Raw genomic sequence first — 20197 nt, 5'->3', positions numbered from 1 at the left:
AAGCATTTCCAAAAGTACTTATTTATAGACAAATCTACATGTATACAAAACATACATATAACACACATACATATAACACAAAACATACATAGAACCATTTACAGATTACTTCGTTCCTTTGGCCAAATAGAATTTGCTGAATCAGATTTTCCAATACTTTTGACTTGCCTGAATCTGTCTTTTTCAGCAAATCACTATTCACCAGGAAGCATATATTTTCCAAAATAAACTCACTCACAGAATTTTGCCGACAAGACTTACAAGCCTTTGCACATTTTTTTTTATTTGTGTGGCAAGACAAAAAGGCTAAGGTGACTATTTTATTTTATTATTCAGAAAGATAACCCTAAATCTATGTCCATTACAAACAACTGAAGAACATCAAAAATCCTAAAAGTGCTCTATGATTGAGAGCAGATATTTACATTATTAATAATAAACTACTGCTAATATGCATACCACGGAAACACTAAACTTCTCTGGTTTGTATTTGGAAAGAAGTTTTACTGCTAGGAATAAAATTACTCCATCAATTTAAAAGAGAGAACAGTTGATCTCAGCCTTAACAAACCAGGCAAGGAAATAGAGATAAATGTAAGTGTAAGAAGATTTTACAAAACTTACCAGAGTGCTGATTATATTCCCATATACTACACCTATGACACCTGTGACAGCTGCGGTCACTTGAAGCTGTGTCTTCAAGACAGAATCTTCTATTTCCAACCTTCAAAATGTCTTTCGTAACTCAGTGGCTCTATTTCTTGGATAGACTTGCAAACCAGGGTTGAGATATAGGAAGCTGAGGCTTTTCCAGTACCTTGAGAAGGTGATTAATGTAAGGCAGGGCAAAAGAAATACCATCACAAACAAAAATTTAATAATAAAAATACAGAAAAATCACTTATGCAGGGGGTTACAGAAAAGGAGAGGGAAAAAACCCACTCAGCTTCCAAATTTTTTACTGCAAGACCAAATCTTTTATTGCCTCCAGCTGTTAGATTACTCACACATGTTACTGAAACCCAGCCCTATCAGGTATTTAGAACTGCTCCCTTGCTGGGTGGTGACCATCCTGTACATGTAACAATTCTGCATCAATACTCTATAGGCTTCAACTTCAATATCATACAAAATGTATTTGACATTTGCACCTGTACAAATAGCAGTGACTTATTGCTGCCTCTTGTTCAAGTTTGCAGGAGTAGTAACTGCTCCTGGGATGATGGTAGGTCCTGGAGATTGGACTGGAATGCTGCTTCTGAGAGATGCTACAGCCTGGCTATGGCGCCAAGTATTCACACAGAGAAACTGCCATGCAGGATCAGTGTGAGAGTTTGAAAAACTGGCTGATAGGGCTTTTTAAAAGCGTGAATCATAATCTTAGAGGAGCATTCTTCTGGTCTTCCCCAGGGACTGGTATTTCAAGTCCAAGGGTTAATTTATTCAGTGATTACATAAACGTGAATCATAACTGATTAAAATGTGTGGATGACAAAGAATATAGCGTGAATAGTAAGAATATAGCGGCTCTGGAATGTGATTTAGTTGGTAAGTCAAGCACATTTAAATATCTCAGAGCAGCAAATGGTGAATTACACTTAAGAGCAAGAAATGAAAAACACAGATGACAGTCTGGCAAGCAGCATTGCCAGAAGCATTGAGAGATCACTAAAGCTGGGTGATGACTGTATGTTCCAGGGCAATGCTTAGACAGAAAGATAATGGTTAAGTGGGAGTAAGTGATTATATCACAAGGTGGTCTCAGAGAGAACAACATGGACACACAGTTCTGATATCTACAGCTGAAACAAGACTGAGAATTCAGAGACAAGCCACAGCAGTGATTTGAGAAACAGAGGGAATGCCTTACCCTGGAGGATGATACCATCTAGTGAGCTGGTGAAAAAAAATTGAAAAGTGACTTGACTACTGTGTTTACTACCTTCACAGACAGAAAATTATAGCAAGAACTAATGGCTCCTTGTCTCTGGACCTGCCAGTGACAGGATTCAATGAACAAGATGTGCCAGAGGGGTGCAGCTGCCAGAGCAAGAGAGGCAGCCATAACTGGGGCAGAAATTTGGAGGCAATTAACCAGGCACTGTGGTTAACAATAACTAGCAGTAGCCATAATGAAAGTTTCAATAAGGTAATTTTTCAACAAAAATGAACATTAAAAATCTAGAAACATATCACAGTTTAAAAAAATTATCATAAAGCACGCAATATAACACTGTGAGGAAAATAAATGAAATAATGTAATCTTATAATCATAATAACAATCAATATTAAAATTTTCTGGCATACTCTGCTGTAGTGTAAAATAAAGCACCTTATTTTGTATTTCACATCAGCTGCCAAAAGCAGTTGATTATTTTGCAATCCTAATCATTACAGTTTATAATACTTTTCCAGTTTCCATGGGGTTTTTTGACATTAACTCCAAGAAATTAATTCATGGTTTACAGAGAACTTAATTATTGTCATATCCTAAGGCACAGCACAAACTGTTATTTTCCCACAGATGAGCTTTAATTAAACTAAACCAGACTTTCAGGAAAAGATATAGTGGAAAATGTTCCTCCCCCACCGATTCCCCTGTCCTACCTTATTTAAATCTATCTCCTTGTTGAAGATAATAAAGGACAACTGATTGTGTAAGGTTTTGTTATGCATTGTGAAGACCCAAAACTGTTAATCCATATGTTTATCATTTTTTACTATTGCACAAAAACCTCTTTATTTTCAGATCTGCACATACTCTATAGACTCTCTCACAAAATATGGGGGGGGGGGAATCAGTGAAGTCTCATTTAATAAGGGCCTAAAATCTAAAAAATGTAATTTCCTCACACAATTCTTCATTTGCATAAAAGACACAAAGTAATGAGGTCGCTCATTTACTCACAAGCATCACATTGAGCAATAAATACAGGCTCCTACATTTGAAAAAGCAGTGGGGTGGTGGTAAAATGCTCGTCCATCTGAGTCCTGAAGAAAACAAGCCTGTGGTTTTCAAATGCAAGTTCCTGTGTTGAGAGGTCCAGCAGGCACATTTTTGTTCCACAAAAAATAAATTTATAAAGCACAGCTTGCATAATTCTCTAGGGATTTGTTAAAGAAAGAAGATCAGAAGCAATGATGTGATCACACTGTACACTAAGGATGTACATAAAATAACCCAAAAAACTAAAATAGCAGTGAGTGTCAGAAAAACACAGATTCAACTAATTTTAAAAGATCCAAAAAAGCCCCATGCACGCTTCCCTAGATGCACATTTAAACTGCATTCTTTATTTTTAAACCTCCTGAAGAATGGAATGTACATTACAACTTTGTAAGTCAATCCCATCATGTTTTTAGCACTTTGCTTCAGCTTTCCAATAGCTGAGGAGACACCAAGCTTTTACAAATACCTTTACTGGAATATTTAATCAAGTGGCTCCCAGCTGTGCATAATTTGCGGCAGTGTGAGCGGAGGCATAAGCCAGCAGGCTGAGAACAAATGAGTAGAATGATGTTCACAGGGAAAAGCTCTGAAAGCTCCTTCTGTTTTTAGGCTAATGCTTCAGTCAAATAAAGCAAAGTATAGCTGCAGCTGCAGGATGGGAGTGGAAGTTGACAAAGCAGAGGATAATGGCCATCTTTGAAATCTGATTAAAGAGGCTGCTTCCACCATGGAGAGTTCAGGCAGGCAGTGCAGATGGATTCAGCAAGGCCTAAGTACCAGTCCCTGCTCAAAATTGAACAGTGCAGGGATTTCAATTCTGTTCACCTCCTATAGTCAAATATATTTGTTTTACTTCTTTTTAGAGGGAAGAGAAAGAATACTGAATTTCAACAAGGATACACATAAAGAAGTAAAAGCTCCTAAAAAATACATACAGAAAAGGAATCTGAACTACTTCCACATCTCAAGTAATATTTGAGTCATTCTGCATGTCATTAACACCCCACTTTTTGCTAGAAGCCTGATCTCATCTGCACTTCCACTGGATTGTCTGTTTTGAGAGTTATACCAGATTGCATGTGAAGCAGCACTAAAATTCAGGTGTGTTCTTGAGTAAGCAAAACACTGAAAAGTCGTGTAAGGAACATGTTGAGTAGATGAAGTGGTATTAGAAGTCTGAAGAGCAGCTGACATGACAGTACAAATTACAAGATCTTTTAAGGGTTTAAGCCCTTCTGAAATACTTCACTGTTATTTCCTGTGCAACAGATAAACACTTAGAGTAGATTCCAAAATCCTAGACTACTGCCTGTGTGATTAGTGCAACTCAAGCAGCAGATTTTGAGATTCTAGCTTGTGATCAAGCTGCAGCCTGAGAATTCACTCATCCCAAAAGATGCTGCTACATTGATCAGATATGTATCCAAGCCTTTCAAAACAAAAGCCAGCAGAATTTACATGTTCTGTTTCCATTTCTCACTGCTGCTTCTGTAAGTAGTTTAACAGATGGCATTGCTGCAAACCATCCTAACAAATAATGCTTCTTCATTAAAGAGATGAAGAGTAAGACTCTGTATCCTACGTGCTTTTATCTCAACTTGTGTTTAAAAGCATATGAAAAGTATAATACATGCATCAAACCAAACCACATTTATTTCATCAGTCACAAGTGCAAATATAGCAACAAGTCAGATCAGCAAATTACAACATAGAAGAATGTAATGTAAATGTTAAGTACACTGACAGACCAACCTCAAGAGAGCAGCAAAAACCAGTGTCTTCAAATAAAAATTTCTACTCTTCTTACTCTTTTGTAATCTAAATTAACATAATAAATCTAGATCAGGAATGTCTCTGACAATTCATGTTTAGCCAGGTATTCTGTTATTAGCAGTTCACATTATCCAGTGTGCAAAAGACCTGTCCAAGCTTCCTAGTAACAGACATTTTGGTTTTAAGCAATTTTTACCCAATATTTAAATAATTCAGTGCTGATGCTAGTTAATAACTTCTGCTATTTGATATTATAAATTCAAGAATATATATTTAAAAAAACTAAGACCAACTTCAGTGTACGTACATAATTCTACCCAGATCCAAAAATGGGCAACATTATAGATAAAACTGATTTTTTTCTTGTCAAAAAAAAAAAGATAGACACAAGTTGTCTCTGGTTTTTTCCATCATCTTTAAATCTGTAGTTAAAATATATGCAGTACTTATGTACAAAATAGAAAACATTCCCATTAGAAAGATACTGCAGTTCAATTAGCTGTTTTCCCCTACCTCTTAGTAGCCAGGGAACAAGATTTATGCTAAACACCCAATCACTATTTTGCTTTACAGAAAAGCAAAAGATGACTTTTACACTGGAAATTTAGTTAGCCTTCTTCTTTGTTAAGCATTGTTTCTTCTTCTCCTTTTCTTGATAGGCAATGAACTGAGAGTCTGTGCCAAAGAGTCTGTCCCACCACGTGAAGGTCGAGGCGTAGTTGCCGATGAAGTTCATGTGGTGGAAATCATGGAACCGGGCCCCGGCGTAGAAAGGCACCAGATGGAGAGGGTTCAGCGGCACGTCGTAGCCACTGCAGGGCAGGGAAAAAGGAAAAGCAACAAGGGTAAGGATTTTTCTGAGACATAAACTACAAAATACAGACATTAACTTGTCGTTTTTATGAAAGAAATGTATTTTATAGTATTCTTAGGTCCTAAGGTAATCACTGTGATACTGGCTTAACATGAAAACGAGTTCCCTCCACTCCCAGCCAAATGACTGTAAATTATCCCACAATGGCTTTGGCACTTGCTTTTCAGCTCAGTTTACTAAGCAATACAAAAAAAATTGAGCAGGTAACTTTAAAAAATCACAGTGGCTGCTCTCCTGCTGGCTTAGCAGTTTTCACTTAGAGTGACTTTAGGAAGGAGGAACAACGAGTAACATTAAGTGCAAGCTGTGGCCATCAGCACAGCAGCTCATCTGAGAGCATCCCAAATCAACAATCATTGTATGCCTACTCTTATTTTCACCTTACTGCAAGTTCTTCAAATATTTAAAATCCAAATATATGATTACAGTAAAATTAAAAGCAGAACAATGTGCTCTAGAGGGATTCCAACTCCTTTGCTTGGTAGGGCTGGAAAGCCTCTTACCACCACCTAGTGGGGAGAGTGCAAGGCAATTCATTATAAACTCCTCATGTGGAGAACAAGCTAAAATGATAATTATAATAGGAAATTCATATTTTTTCTCAATTAGTTTATGTTATATCACAACATATACTTCGGGAACTCTACAAGCAAAACATGACTAAACCTGGAATGCTTTATACCATGAATTTACTGGCAGCTTATGTTCCATTGAAACACCTGATACTCAGCTTGCAATAAGACACTATGTGCTTCATAATATATTTACAAATACAAGGTCAAGTGTTAATACTTATCATTTCAAAAATAAACTATTAGTGTCCTCTGCCTCTTGAACACAGGAAAGAAAATCTCATTAATGTGTAGATGAACTAAACTAGGCCTACTGGGATTTGCCCTAAGATTTTGGAGCCAAATTTGTCAGTTCTACTACAGTGACAAGACGACTTGTTCTTTTTATTTACAATAAATAAACAAACAAATAAACAAAAGAAATGCATGCATTTGTTTTAAACAGAGTCACTGGTTACAGAGCATGAAGTTTCTCTTGAGCAAGAAAACAGTCTGACAAAATATTAAACAGAAAGAACTCTTGGCTGGAATATCACCTCTGGTAATTGATTTTTGCTATTCCAATATGTATAAGATCACTTGCACACCAAATAGCTGTAGCCAGACATCATAATCAGGTGCCTAGCTTCTCCAACCCTCTGAGATGCTCTAGCTGATAGTCTACACTCCTCTAATCAGCAAGATCTGCTGCTAACACTGCCTCAGAAGAGAAATGAGTGGTAACCCCCCAGGTAGGCTCATTCTTTGTACGACACAGAAACATATTTTAGTGCAAAATAAAACATACATCTCAGTGACAGAGACAGGTGAGTTTGATGTAGGGACAAGAAGAAAAACAATTAAGAAGCAATGAGCATCTCACCTGTGTACATCAATGGTTTCCATCAAGCGACAGATCACCCACGCCCACAGAAGAACCACATGGTTACAGAAAACAACAATTCCAATAAAAAAGCCAGCTCCAAGGATGAGTGTTTCCAAAGGATGTGCATATTCTGCTTGCATTCCAAATGGAGACTAGAAAGAGATAACAGACAGGGAACAGTCACCATTTTCAGTTTTATGTACTCCCAAATCAGAAGCACCATTTTGCAAGGCTCTCCCTTTCCCATTACCCCACAAGACTACAGCAGGACAAATGGAACAATGCTGTGGACCAAGGGAATGGCATGACTGAGCAAGGGCCATAACACACATATTTAGCTCCTCTTTGGAAAAACAGTATCCCAAGGTCATAAGGATTATCACTCTATTAATGATTCCAAACACTACACTACTAGTTGAAAAACTGAAAACTTTTGTTTAGGCTTACCATCACCCCAGGTCAAAGCATTATTTCAGGAGTATTAAAAATGTTTGGCAAACTCCTATCACCTTTGCTATACATCCAGGCTTGGAAGCAGAAGAAAGAAGAAAGCCAAAATATTCTCAGAAGTAGGCCTCACTCAGAAATTTATTATCAAAATAAAAATGAAAAATTCCTCATCTTTGACCACTTTTTAAAATAAATTTGTACCCCTCAAAAGTGATTTTGAGACTGATATAAAACATATATATATACACACATACACCAGTCATTCCTACATTTGGTTTAGCAAAAAAAGACATTCTAAAGAGTTTTCAATCACAGAACACCATACACAGAGAACAGTTTAAAAAATTTTAACCTAAGGCAGAAAGTTATAAATAAGATCATCAGAAAAAAAAAAGTCCATTTTATCTTAAGGGATACTTTAAAAAAATCTCTTTTTACTGTCAGGAAAAGTTTTTAGTGGAACAGCCATTAGGCTACAGATCACTTCTGTGAGAGCTGCTAACCACTCTCAAGAACAATGGCCAAAAGCTGCTCCAGCTAGAGACCTGAGGGGCTGCTAAGTGCAAGAGGAAGAGAGCAGCTGCTGCTGCAGATGTCTGTACATGTGCATGCATCAATCCATACCAGGCTCCTCTATTGCTGGCAGCATGCATAAAGCACCCATGACCCAGCAGCTTGCAGTTTCCTTTTGGCACAGCCTAGGTTATACACAGCAGCACAGAAACACACAGCTCTGACTCCTGGGCTCCACAGGCAGTGCCTCCTAAACACAGCAGCACCATTTACAGAGTGCAAGCACTGCTGCATCCCACCTGGCTCCAGCCAAGTGTGGTTCATTGCCTGGCACTCAATGCCAGCTCCAACACCACTAAATACAGAACCACCCAAAATTCATGCCCTTGATACATCTGTGTATTTGAATTGCACAATGGGCTATGCTAATTCCAGAGGCCCTCGTCCAGAGCTGTAATCCTTTCCTTGAACCAAGTACACGATGCACACACTGGGGTTGTGCAAGAGCTGCCTGTCTGATCACATTCTGGGCATTCATATGCTCTGGGCAACAGCCCGTGTGGTGGGGAACTGATGAACAACCACATCCAGACAACTACTGTTTCCCTTCCCCTAGCAATGAGATCTATACGTGCATTCTTAAAAGTCCATTTCACCTTCAAACTTTAGCAAGAGTGTGATCTTTTATTTCTCTGAAATGAAATCAAATTACAGGAGGTGTTTTCAGAAACAAAATGGATGACTGCTCTTGACAAAGTGCCCGTGAAAAGGCACCTAACCACACTGTCAAAGGAATGCAAAATTCTCAGGTCTTTCAAATAAGATGCTTAAGTAACTTCTATGAAACATATACTAACAGCTATTTTTAAAGAAAAAAATCAAGTAATACGTACAACAAACTCATGGTGAACCTTATGGATATACTTGTATATTCTCTTGTGATGCAGCAATCTATGCAGAAAATAGTGCCAGGCATCCTCAATCACTGCACATCCAAAACACTGGCCAACCAGAACATACCTTTAAAAAGCAGAAGATCTATTAGTTATAGAAAATACTAGCAGACATCTGTTTCTGAAAGAGAATATGGTTTATATGCTAATAATGGTCAGGAATGTTTATACCTATTACTGACTGTATAGCAGTGCACTACTTTTTTAACATAAAAAATACTAAATACTTGGTAAAAAGGCTGTGGTGCTTCTCAGCTCATCCGTTGATATGAAGTGAGTTAGCACACGGTAACTCACTTTGGCAAGTGTTAACTCACAGTTAGTGTAACAAGCTGTCATTTCAATATTACAAATGCATTCTACAGAGAACAACCACAGAGTGTGCGAGGCCTTGACAAAGAACTTGGAGCTGCATCAGCCATCTACACCAGAGAGCAAACAGCTCTCCAAGAAAGATGACCTCCTGTGATGAAAAACTACTGTTGCTGGGGTGGGGGAGAAGGGGGCACTTATAGCTAATCCAGTTCTGTTCAGAAGTCCATCAGCTCAGTGCAAGAAATGAACACTGTGAAGGTGGTACATTCTCCTTTGAGGAACACTCTTCTGCTATGATACAAAACAGGGTGGAAGGCAGAGATACTTAGGAGGAATAAAAAAAATTTTAGATAAGTAAAACCCCCAGACAGTCTAACATTTAACCCACCCTGCCAGGAATCTTGCTTTGCTTCCATAAACTCACTCCTAATCCCCCTTCTCTCCCAAAGATTAGAACAGCTTGGGGCCATTTAAAAAAAAAATTAGAAAATTCTAATTAGTTCTTACAGCAGCTAAGCAGCAAATGAAGGATGATTAACAAGCACAATTTACATTGCCAAAAAATTATTTCCTATTAGAGTTGACAACACTAATTGTTAAATATTCTGCCTCCAGCTGTAGGCAACTCAGCATCACCATACCAGAAAAATCTACATACCATCTCGGCATCTCTTCCCACCCATACGGGATGTTAAAATACTCTGTGAAGTAATAGGTACCACAAATCAGGGGCAGCTGAATGAAGAAGTGATTGAAGAGGAGGGTTTTGAAACACTTCCATTGTTTTTCCCATGTTTCTGGTTTATCCTAAAATGAAGCAAAAAGAATTAATTGTGTTACGTGTTCCTGTTGTACACAAGTGAAGTGCTCCGAAAATTCATTTGGAGTCAGTTTAATTTCACCTTGGAAGACAGATGCCTTCCAGTAATACAGATTAACTCAGGCAACACAAATAACATGGGATTGCATTCAGTTTTATCAAAATCTCATTTTTCTAGGCTAGTGTTTTAAGATAAGCTGTCTTGTCAGACACCTCCAAACTATTTTTGTTTTTTCAGTGTTTATAGCTAGCAGGAACATTTCATACTCAACAGTTTAATACAATCCAAGTTTTCTTTCCTTCTTCACACCACAGAATGCATTTTCATTGCTAAAATAATACAAAGAGAGGCTGAAGAGACAAGCTTTTGAAGAAATAATTGTCTTGAAAACATTCAGGTTTTGCAGGGAGACATTCTATCAATTACTGCAATAACTTCAGAAGCTGGTGTTATTAATTTCTAATTCAAATTCTAATGAACATGGGGAAACCAATTATGTTTATATACTGGATATGCCTTTGTCTCCAATTAGGAGTGTGCAATCCATCCCAGGCTTTCTTCATTGTCAAAATATTTCCAAATCCTGTCAAGAGCATGTGCATGGAGGTACTTTGAAGAAGAGCACTGCCATTAAAAAAAGCACATCATGTAATTATTTCATGCTACTAAGACACACCTCTAACACCACATGCCAGAACTCTATTCACCTTCTCTTTCTGATATAAGAACTATGTATATGAAACTTTAGTAACAGTAAGACTGACATACCCTTTCCTCTCTATAACATCATGGGGGAAAGCATAACCCTTCCTCAGGAGAAAAAACAACTCCTTTTCTTCCCTAAAATCCACTTCTCTTTCTCTCCTCATACACAGAGTAAATTTACTTTGTTGTTTTCAGGATGTCCAAGTGGCAGATGAAATGGAGCCATATACATTGGTGATACTGTGATGATATACAGTGTGACTGCATGCTCTGCCTGACAGGTTCAAAGACAAGTCAGTGTATGCCTCACAACTTTCTCTTACCTGTTGAATTTTGTACTTTTGCATGTATGGTATAAACTGAAAGATAAATCCAGGTACACAGAGCAAAAAGTATGAAACTTCATGAACTAGAAGTGATCCCCAGGTTGCAATCTGGAACTTTGTGTAGTTATCCAGCATGTAATTCCAGGCATTTTTAAATGGTTGCTGCAGGGGATTGTCAGGTAAGAAGGAGTCTATATATTCCACTGCCAGATAAGCAGAGTTCAAGATATTAACGCTGTCATTCATGGCCATGGTTCAATCTTAAAACATCACAATTAAGCTCTTCTGTAGTTGTCTGTAAGTAACCTGCAAATTTTGAGAAAAATACAATAAATAGAAGTTAATCTTCAGAGAAAAAAAAAAACAAAACATTACAAGATAGTAATTACCTAGTCTTAAAGTAAAAGCTGAGAAAGGACAGGAAAGACAGATTCTCTTCATACAGAACAGCCTGAAAGAACAAACCTTTAGATTGGTTTGAGAGGCAAGCCAATTTGAAAGGCAATCAGCTCCTAGGTTTTGAGATTATGTCAAGGGAGCAAAAGGATAAGGAAATATTAATTACTAGCCAAATTTTTATTTCAATGCTTTTGCAGGATAATTGTAGTCTGTACTAAAAGAGCAACGGGAAGGTTAAAAAAATATTTAGTATTAATTTTTAATTAGCTGCGATCTCTTGATTATCTAGTCCCGTTTTTCTCATGGCTGTGAACCAAAATCCCTGCAAATTACATCAACACTCCAGCTGGCTTGAGGCAACCCACCTTTCCCTCAGTAATGGACTTTTCCTCACAGCTCCCAAAACCACAGAAGCTGCATTTCTGCAGGTGCCCTGAACTCATGCCATTTCCACAGAGTAGGCTCCTTGCTGGTTTGGCTTGGAAGGGACCTTTAAACATCATTTACAGTCCAACCCTCCTGGGATGGGCAGGGACATTTTTCAAGACATCAAATGGCTCAAAGCACCATCCCACCCGGCCTTCAAACACTTCCAGGGATAGGGCATACAGAACTTTTCTGCTCAACCTGTTCCAGTGTCTCAGCACTCTCATTGTAAAAAATATCACTCTTATGCCAAATCTAAACCTAGCCATTTTTAGTTTAACAACACTGCCCTGTGCTTTGTCATTGCAAGCCCTAGCAGAAAGCCCCCTTGATGTACCACAGGATGGTATCCCTTGAACCTTCTCTTCTCCAGGCTGCACAACCCCAACTCTTGCAGCCTCTCCCCACTGATGGTGTGTCCTCTGACTGCTTCCAGTGCCCTCCTCTGGACCCCTTTATGCTCCATCCTCCACTCTCACACAGGTTGGTAACTCACAGGCCAGAGGACACTGCTCCATCCCCAGCTGGTACGCTTAGGCTAAATCCACAGAATCACAAGGCTGGAAGAGACCTTCAATATCATCGAGTCCAACCCGCTCCCCAACACCTCAACTAAACCATGGCACCGAGTGCCACATCCAGTCTTTTTTTAAACACACCCAGGGATGGTGACTCCACCACCTCCCCAGGCAGACCACTCCAGTACTTTATCACCCTTTCCATGAAAAACTTTTTCTTAATACCTAACCTTTATTTCCCTTGACGCAGCTTGAGACTGTGACCTCTCATCCTGTCAGTTGCTGCCTGGAGAAAGAGACCGGCCCCACCTGACTGGGACTGCCCTTCAGGAAGTTGTGGAGAGCGATAAGGTCGCCTCTGAGTCTCCTTTTCTCCAGGCTAAACACCCCCAGCTTCCTCAATCGTTCCTCAACACGTTCCTCAATCCGACACAAATCAGATAGCTGCAGGTTGAAAAACAGCTCTGAGATCCCATAACCAGGACCCACGTGTAACCCCTGACCCACCGCCCCCCTACCCAGCAGAGCACGGCACCAAGTGCCACATCCAGCCTTTCCTTTAGCACCTCTGGGGAGGGTGACTCCATCACCTCCCTGGGCAGCCCATTCCAGCGTGTCATTAACTCGCACGTACTAACCAGCACACCAGGCCACTATCCAACAACATCAGTTATCGTTTTCCTTCCTTAGCAACAGCATCGCGATGCTGCCACTTCTTACTGACAGCAAAAGCATCGCAGCAGGCAGCGCACAGCCCGAGCTCCCGGGCGGACGGACGCGCAAAGCAACTTAACCACGGCCGCCACCCCCGAGCACGCCGCCGGAAAGCCGAGGAGCCAGCGGCCGGGCTGCACCCGGGCTCCACCGTCCGGACACGTACCGGCACACGCCACCCACGCGCGGGGAACGCCGAGGAGAGACGGGGTCCCTCGGGGAGCCCGCACCCCGGCACCCGCAGCCCCACACCGGACCCCGCCCGCCCCGACCCCTCACCTGTCGGCGGCAGCAGCGGCGGCTCCGAGTGCGCAACACCCGCCGGGCCGCCCGCGCCACCGCGCGCCGCCTATTGGCCGCCGCTGCGGCCCCGCCCCCGCTACCCCATTGGCCGGCGGGCGGCAGCGGCGCAGGGTCAGGCGGGCGGGGGGCGGGGCCGCGGCGACGGCTCCCGCGCGGCCATTGGCTGGAGGGGTGGAGTGAGGATAGTGAGACTCCGGCGCGTGGCCAATGGGAAGGGAGGACAGCAGGTGACGCGCACGACGCCATGGGGCGAGGCCCGTCTGGGCGCGGCTGCGGGAGCGGCTCCGTGCCGCGACCGGGACCATGACTGGGACCGGCACCGGCACCGGGACCCGCCGCCCGTCTGCAGGAGCACCGCGGCTTCGGACGGACACGGTGTCACCCCTGCGGGTGCCTGCGCCCGCTCCTCGTTCCGCGGTAATGAAAAGATGGAAGTGCACAGGCGGCGGTGTTGTCATGGCAGCAGCGGCCCCCGCCGCTTTCCCGGGTTGTGTCATGCGGGTGAAAGTGTACAATTCCGATACAAGGTGCCGTGGGTGAACGTGTGCAATGCCGATACAAGGTGCCCGTTCACAGCCCCCGCCTCGCCCCAGCGGTGTGGAATTGGGGCACTCCGTGACTCCCAGCCCTGGCACCTGCAGTGTCACAGCTCGGACGTGTCAGGGAAGCCAGCGGTGGCCATTCGTGCACTCATGGACAACTACAGCTTCCAGAAACTGACCTGCGGCATACAGCGATGTTCACATGACTGGCTCCTAAACCTCAATAACTCCCAGTTCGGTGGCATTCAGACCTTTGGAGCTCCAGCTTCTCCCCGCTCCTTCTCCCCTGCCCCAGTCCCCCAGTTTATTTCACTGATTATTTGGTTTGAGACTTGTATTGAGAAACACAAGTTTTAAGCGACCTGTTGGCATTAGGAAACAATGTACAAACTTTTATTTGAAGAAAATGTCTCAAATATGACAGTAGCTTTGGTCATGTTAAAAGGAGGCCATCCAAGAACAAATAAAAATGTGCTGCTGTATAAGCATGGCCATATACAGTGTATTCAGATATTGGCTAATAGAAGCTGAGATTACACGCATAAATAGGCCTTTGTACCATGCAAGTTCAACGCAATTGCATACATTCACTATAAATTTTCAGTTATTTTCATGCCAAATCACCTTTTGGATAAAAAGGTAAAAAAGAAGTAACATCTAAACGTGACCAAAATTGAACAGGAAAAAAAAACCTTGTAAGTACAGACAACATTTTTATTAAAAAGATACTGAAATTACACCTGCTCAAGAAGTGTCAAACCGTCTCTGATCTCCTTCAGCGGGAATTAGTGTTAAGCATTGTTACATATCAAAAAATACATCTCTGTTTTACAACATAGTACTGACATATTCAAAGTACTGTGCCAAATTATAAATAGTAAAATCAGGTTTTGAAGAGTTTCAATAGAGAGCAACTTATGCTCACACAAACATATGCACGTAGTATAGTTACGTAACAAAAGTTTTATAAAAGGAAGCAAATGTACCCCATGCCAGTTTGAATTACTGAGGTGGGATTCAGTACCTACAATGAAGACTGACAGTTCATTTCCTTAAATATATTTATTAGTCTCTGGAAAAAATAAGACAAAAATTTACTTTCACCAGAATACACACCATTCTTCACTCACAATCCGTTTCTCAGTCATGACTGACAGAAGCCGGTCCTTAGGAAAGTGTTGGGACTTTTCTGAAGACCTTGCAATACAAAAATTGGTCTACCAGACTTCAAAAGTTCAATCAGCTTCTGCTCAACTGCAGAATAATCCTACAAATTGCTTCTACCTAGAGTAATCTTCATCGTCTGTCATCTGTAATTGTAGACAGTCACATCTTCCACTGTGACTCAAGGTGCAGCTACAAGTAGAGAAGTGCTTAGATACTCAGTCACTTCAAATACACTTGTTGAAGACTGCTTCTAGTGCATAATCAAGTTGAAAATCCTTTTACTGATCATAATGGTTTGTCAATAACTGTAACACCTAGGGGGAGGGAGAGAAAAAGGGATAAGTCTTTAGGCAGTATTGTTTTTGAAATCAAGAAAAAAATTAATATGATACATTGCAAACAGCATTTAATTGTGCACCAGCAACAATGCACATATTTTTCCCTAATTTCTCTTTGACACAAAGCTGTCTGAATCAGTGCCAAGCTATGAAAGTTTCTGTGACTAATCAAATTTAATTTTGCTATCAGTGAAATACATCCTTAACATTCACTTAAATAACTCATTTGAAAAACTGCAGTTTTTGAAGCAAAAGATTCCTGAAACAGCTCATTTTCTAAATATCAAATCCCAAAGAACTTTGGAATTGGGATTCCCAATTATGTGCCTTAGATTGAGACACATATTTCTTGTTAAAAAAACTGGTCATACCAGAATCATCTTTCTGACTCACCATGTATGTGCTAAATCATTCTTGATTACGCTTTAATCCCTTTCTTTTCCTTGTAGTGAGTAATTATTTGAAGTCATCATTCAAAATATACCATCAGATTCCTCCTACCCATTTTATTATCTTAGATTCTACCTTAGACAAGACTCTGTTTGGATGCTTTGTCAAATGTTATACTTTAAAAAGTGTATTAACAATATCTATATGGCTTACCTGCATAGCTCCTCCCTGTACTCATACAAGATGACACAACTGTCCATTTATCAGTTGTTGGATTATAATACTCCACTGTTGATAAATTACAGGAACCGTCATCTCCTCCAACCACATATAAGAGACCATTTACAGCACAAACACCTGAAAAAGGGCAGGAAACCAGAATGAAAATTAGTAATTGACTTCCACACCCCCCCCCAAAAGCATGTTTTTTTATGAAAGCAGCAGAAATCCAGGTACATGCCATCCATAATTGACATTGGCACTATTTTAGTCATTGTTGCACATACCTGCATTCCTTCTGCACATGTTCATGTCTGCAACCTGCTTCCAGGTACTGGCAATGGGGTCAAACACTTCCACACTTTTTCTTACCAAAGGACCATCATGACCACCTACTGCATACAATAAATTGTTTAACACACCAACACCTGCAAACATATGAAAATATGCAGAATTAACCAGAGAATTATTTGAACGATACAAAGGAGAAACAACAAATATGTCAGCTAACATAAATCCTCCATTAAGTCAATGTTGGAAACTATTTCAGAAAACATTTGGGTCAGGATGCATTAAAGCAGAGAGACAGTAACTACAGCAAGACACTGATAAAATGCCTTGCATGCCCATCTACCATATTGCAGCATACAAAGACCAGAGCTGTTCTGCAACAGAAGATTTAGAAAATTTTGGACGAAAAATGACGTGCAGGAAAATGAGGCTTGTTGAAATTTAGGACTAATTAGAAGTGACAGTAAATGAGACAATGTGCTCAGCCAGCATAACAGAAATCTGACAGGATGATAAAGTGTAAGTGAACTTTTAGAAAGTAAAAGCTGTGCAGTACAGAGGATAAAAGCTGAATGGATAGACATTATACAATAGGGATGTTTCCACTGAAGTGTTGGAATACCTTGTAAACAGATGGAACAGAATTAAACAGTTAGCAGTGAGTACCTTCTCTGGGACTTGAAGAACACCAAGCTTCTTTGAACCAAGCTTCAGTTATCAAAATATCCAAAAGGATATTAAAGGGTGTCCTTTAATCCTAAGGTCTCCTTTACTTTACAACAAAAGTTTATCAATCTGTGAGCTTGGAATGAAGGCGTGACTAAAGCTACATCTATCTACTTGCTACTTGGGTTGCACATGTTGAAAAGATGGAAATGGGGGAAGCAGAAAGAAAGGCCTGCTTATTTATTACTTCCTTTATAATGCATTATTAGAGCCAAAACAATAAATTTCAGAAACATAGGGGTTTTTTTGCATTAAAACTTCTGAGTGATGGACCATAAAGACAACTAAAAAAGCACTTCTATGAAAGTATACCAGGAAATCTAATAAATGCCACATTTAAGACTATGAAACTTAAAGCAGAGATACAGATTTGCAAATATAGCTCATAAAGTATTCAATGGAACCATTTAAAAAATTTTTAAGGGGAAACAACAAATATGAATGCAAAAAATCAGGTAAGTCCCTCAAAGAAAAAAAAATGGAAGTAGAAAAAAAAAGTAGAAAAAAAGAAGAGAACCCCAAGACCTTAATAACGAGCTGAAATATCTTTAAAAACATATCACTAATTTTGTGTTTAAGAGCCATTTCTATATGTGAAGAGAAACGACTCCTGCTGAAATGACTAAATTCTCTTATTAGAGACTGATTTTAAGAACTAAAAGAAGAGAGGAAGGAAACATGGAAGCTAATTGGTACCGTAAATCTGAAAAATAGTTTCTTGATAGGACACTCTTTTAAATCATGCTATTTAGGGCTTTACCAGTGATATTCACTACTAGCATTTCCCCATATCCTTCCCAGTTAATTGAATTCCTCTTTTATTACTATTATTTCTAGCTATCATGCCACAGTATAGTATGACAACTTTTCTTTCTCCCACTATGATCACACTTTATTAGAAAGGAAAGTACAACATTCATCTTTTGTAGAATTAAACATTACAGAAGGAGGGCTAATATTTTCAGTTTAAATATGGGATGTGACATAAATCCCCCCACCCATGCCTTCAATAGTTACTGGCCTTCCTATTCAGTGTGTAGAGCTTTCCCTCTGCCACATTGCCACTTTTTTCTTTCATAGCTCCTTATTTTTAATAATATCCTCCCTTCCTCCATGGTGCTTCATTTTCCCTTAATCCCACACCCAGTTTCCAGGTCCTACCTTATTTCTTGCTCCTTCCGTCTGTATCCTCTTGTTGCCGTCTTCTGAGTTCTCCTTTCTTTGTTATTTTTCTTTCCTGCCCATTTTTCAGGACCCTGTCTTATATCTCTCAGCCCTCCCAAATGGCCTATATCTGGATCTGAAGTTCCTCCTCCCAATATGTTGCTGGAAACAGATCTGTCCCCGTATTGATCAACTGAGAAGCAGTGGGTACTAAAGAAGAGTAACTGAGGGTTAACCTCTGAAAAGTTGCTTTTGAGTGAAGCTGAAGCAGTAGGAACAGAAGAGATGAGCTTAAGTTCTTTGAGATGACCAGACATCCAAAAGTTGAATACAGGAACAAAATTTTCTTTAGTTAGCCCCCATAACACCACCAGGACTGATTTCCAGTTGAAACAGTTCTGGTGGGTTTGGCAATTTGGCTTTTACAGCCAAGCTCAATCAACAGTCACGATTTTCACATTACCACCCACTCCTCTGCCATGCAAAAATATAATTTTTCCATGTTTTTAACAGAGTGGCTGTTGATTATTTTACTCAATTATATGAAACTGGAATAACTGTCTACATTTCGTTTTCCTCTCCATTTTTTTTATCAGTGGACCAGGCAAAGGGCAGAAGAGAGTTAGATAAGCAAACATAGGGACAAGGGAAGAGAGGAGAGGGGCAGGAAGATCCCAGTAGTTAGTATATTTAAGGAGTTATAGAAGAAATTCAACATCAAAAAAAAAAATCTGAAAACATCTGCTATATAAATAGGCTACATGCACAACAACAGTTTGCAAAAACAGAGTATCAAAAAATAAACCCCAAACGCTGAAACAAAATGTGTGCGCAGGCAGACTGCAAAATGAAACTTTGTCACAACCCACCAACACTATTTGTCTTTAAAATTATTCTTATAAGTTGCCCATTTTATATAAATATATTCCTCAACACTTGCCAATATTAGAAAGGAATATTTTCCAGTACCCTTACTGCAACTCTGTCCAGTTTTTAATCCAGAATTTACTTCCAAGAAGCACAGGCTGAGTTACTAGAAGTTTCACAAGGCAACTGTGTTTTCTTGAGGTATATTGTACCATGTTTCCTTCATTATCATCAAAGTTTTAGTTTAGAAATACAATTGAAATGTGACTTCTAGTAATAAGAGTTATCAGCTTGCTGATCTTGTAAGGATATGATGGAAGTATCACAGACGATGTTAATTTAATAACGAATTTAGTACTTTGCTAGATTTAATTTGAAATTATTTGAACTTAATTTATTACATAGGTAAAAACTGTTCAGAGTTAACAAAGAATAATGGAAGGTAAGATGAGAAGTTGGGGTAATTACTAATCATATACTGAGTATACTAGAAGTCCATTCAGATTTATTTGTAGCAGTATCTCTTCCCATTATGAAGCACGTTATTGCAATCACCAGTAGATACTTGAAGGGTGTTGCTAAAAACCACCGTTAAGTACTTGGCAAAAAAAGTGACTTAACTACTAAAAAACAAATGTAGAAAATAATATCATGGAATTTGACTTGAAAAAGTCCATGGGAACGCATCTAGAGAAATAAAACAACTTCTGCGAGTTGAAAAAACCTGAAATACCAAAAGACAAATAGAGGACAGTGAACAGTAAATGAGATTCAAGTCCATAATATTAATAGATAATGAAAATGCTAAAGTCAATTTGGAGCTGTGGAAGCACCATTTCATTAAACAAAAGTGGAATACCATAGGCACTTTTAAAGATGTCTTTAAAGAGAAATATACACACTCAGAATTGCAAGAAGGAAAAAAAAAATCCACAAAAATAAAAAAAAGAGAAGGGATTTTTAAGTTTATACAGAAATAAATGGATATACCTTGGCTAAATGATAAGGAAGAATAA

General features: G+C 39.6%; 2 protein-coding genes across 7 annotated transcripts in view; both read right to left on the bottom strand.

Moving 5' to 3' along the window:
- Positions 1-4585: 4585 nt before the first annotated feature.
- MSMO1 (methylsterol monooxygenase 1) lies at positions 4586-13607 on the bottom strand. 4 transcript variants are annotated; one of them, XM_005486297.4, is made up of 7 exons: positions 13454-13600; positions 12691-12904; positions 11115-11423; positions 9924-10072; positions 8891-9017; positions 7032-7186; positions 4586-5535 (listed from the first exon to the last, which is right to left on the bottom strand). In XM_005486297.4, the coding sequence occupies exons 3-7, from the start codon at positions 11367-11369 to the stop codon at positions 5328-5330; spliced, it is 894 nt and encodes a 297-aa protein (XP_005486354.1). In that variant the 5' UTR covers positions 11370-11423; positions 12691-12904; positions 13454-13600; the 3' UTR covers positions 4586-5327. The 4 variants fall into 4 exon arrangements, with proteins under 4 accessions (XP_005486354.1, XP_005486353.1, XP_005486352.1 ...); XM_005486296.4 differs by having other exon boundaries at positions 12770-12904; XM_005486295.4 differs by lacking the exon at positions 12691-12904 and having other exon boundaries at positions 13454-13607.
- Positions 13608-14712: 1105 nt separating this feature from the next.
- The window catches only part of KLHL2 (kelch like family member 2), a 54569-nt gene continuing 49084 nt past the window's right edge, over positions 14713-20197 (bottom strand). For 2 of the 3 annotated variants that reach the window (XM_005486298.3, XM_014266543.3), the window contains 3 exons: positions 16421-16561; positions 16128-16271; positions 14713-15500 (listed from right to left, as the gene is read on the bottom strand). In XM_005486298.3, coding sequence (XP_005486355.1) covers positions 15472-15500; positions 16128-16271; positions 16421-16561 — 314 coding nt within the window. In that variant the 3' untranslated portion in view covers positions 14713-15471. Of the gene's footprint in view, positions 15501-16127; positions 16272-16420; positions 19906-20197 lie in introns of those variants that run through there. The other variant, XM_074541205.1, reaches the window with a different exon arrangement.

The sequence above is a fragment of the Zonotrichia albicollis genome, chromosome 5 (genome assembly GCF_047830755.1).
Source record: "Zonotrichia albicollis isolate bZonAlb1 chromosome 5, bZonAlb1.hap1, whole genome shotgun sequence".
NCBI classification, from domain to species: domain Eukaryota; kingdom Metazoa; phylum Chordata; class Aves; order Passeriformes; family Passerellidae; genus Zonotrichia; species Zonotrichia albicollis.
Note: the sequence above shows the minus strand (reverse complement) of the source record. Positions and strands in the feature narration are given on the sequence as shown.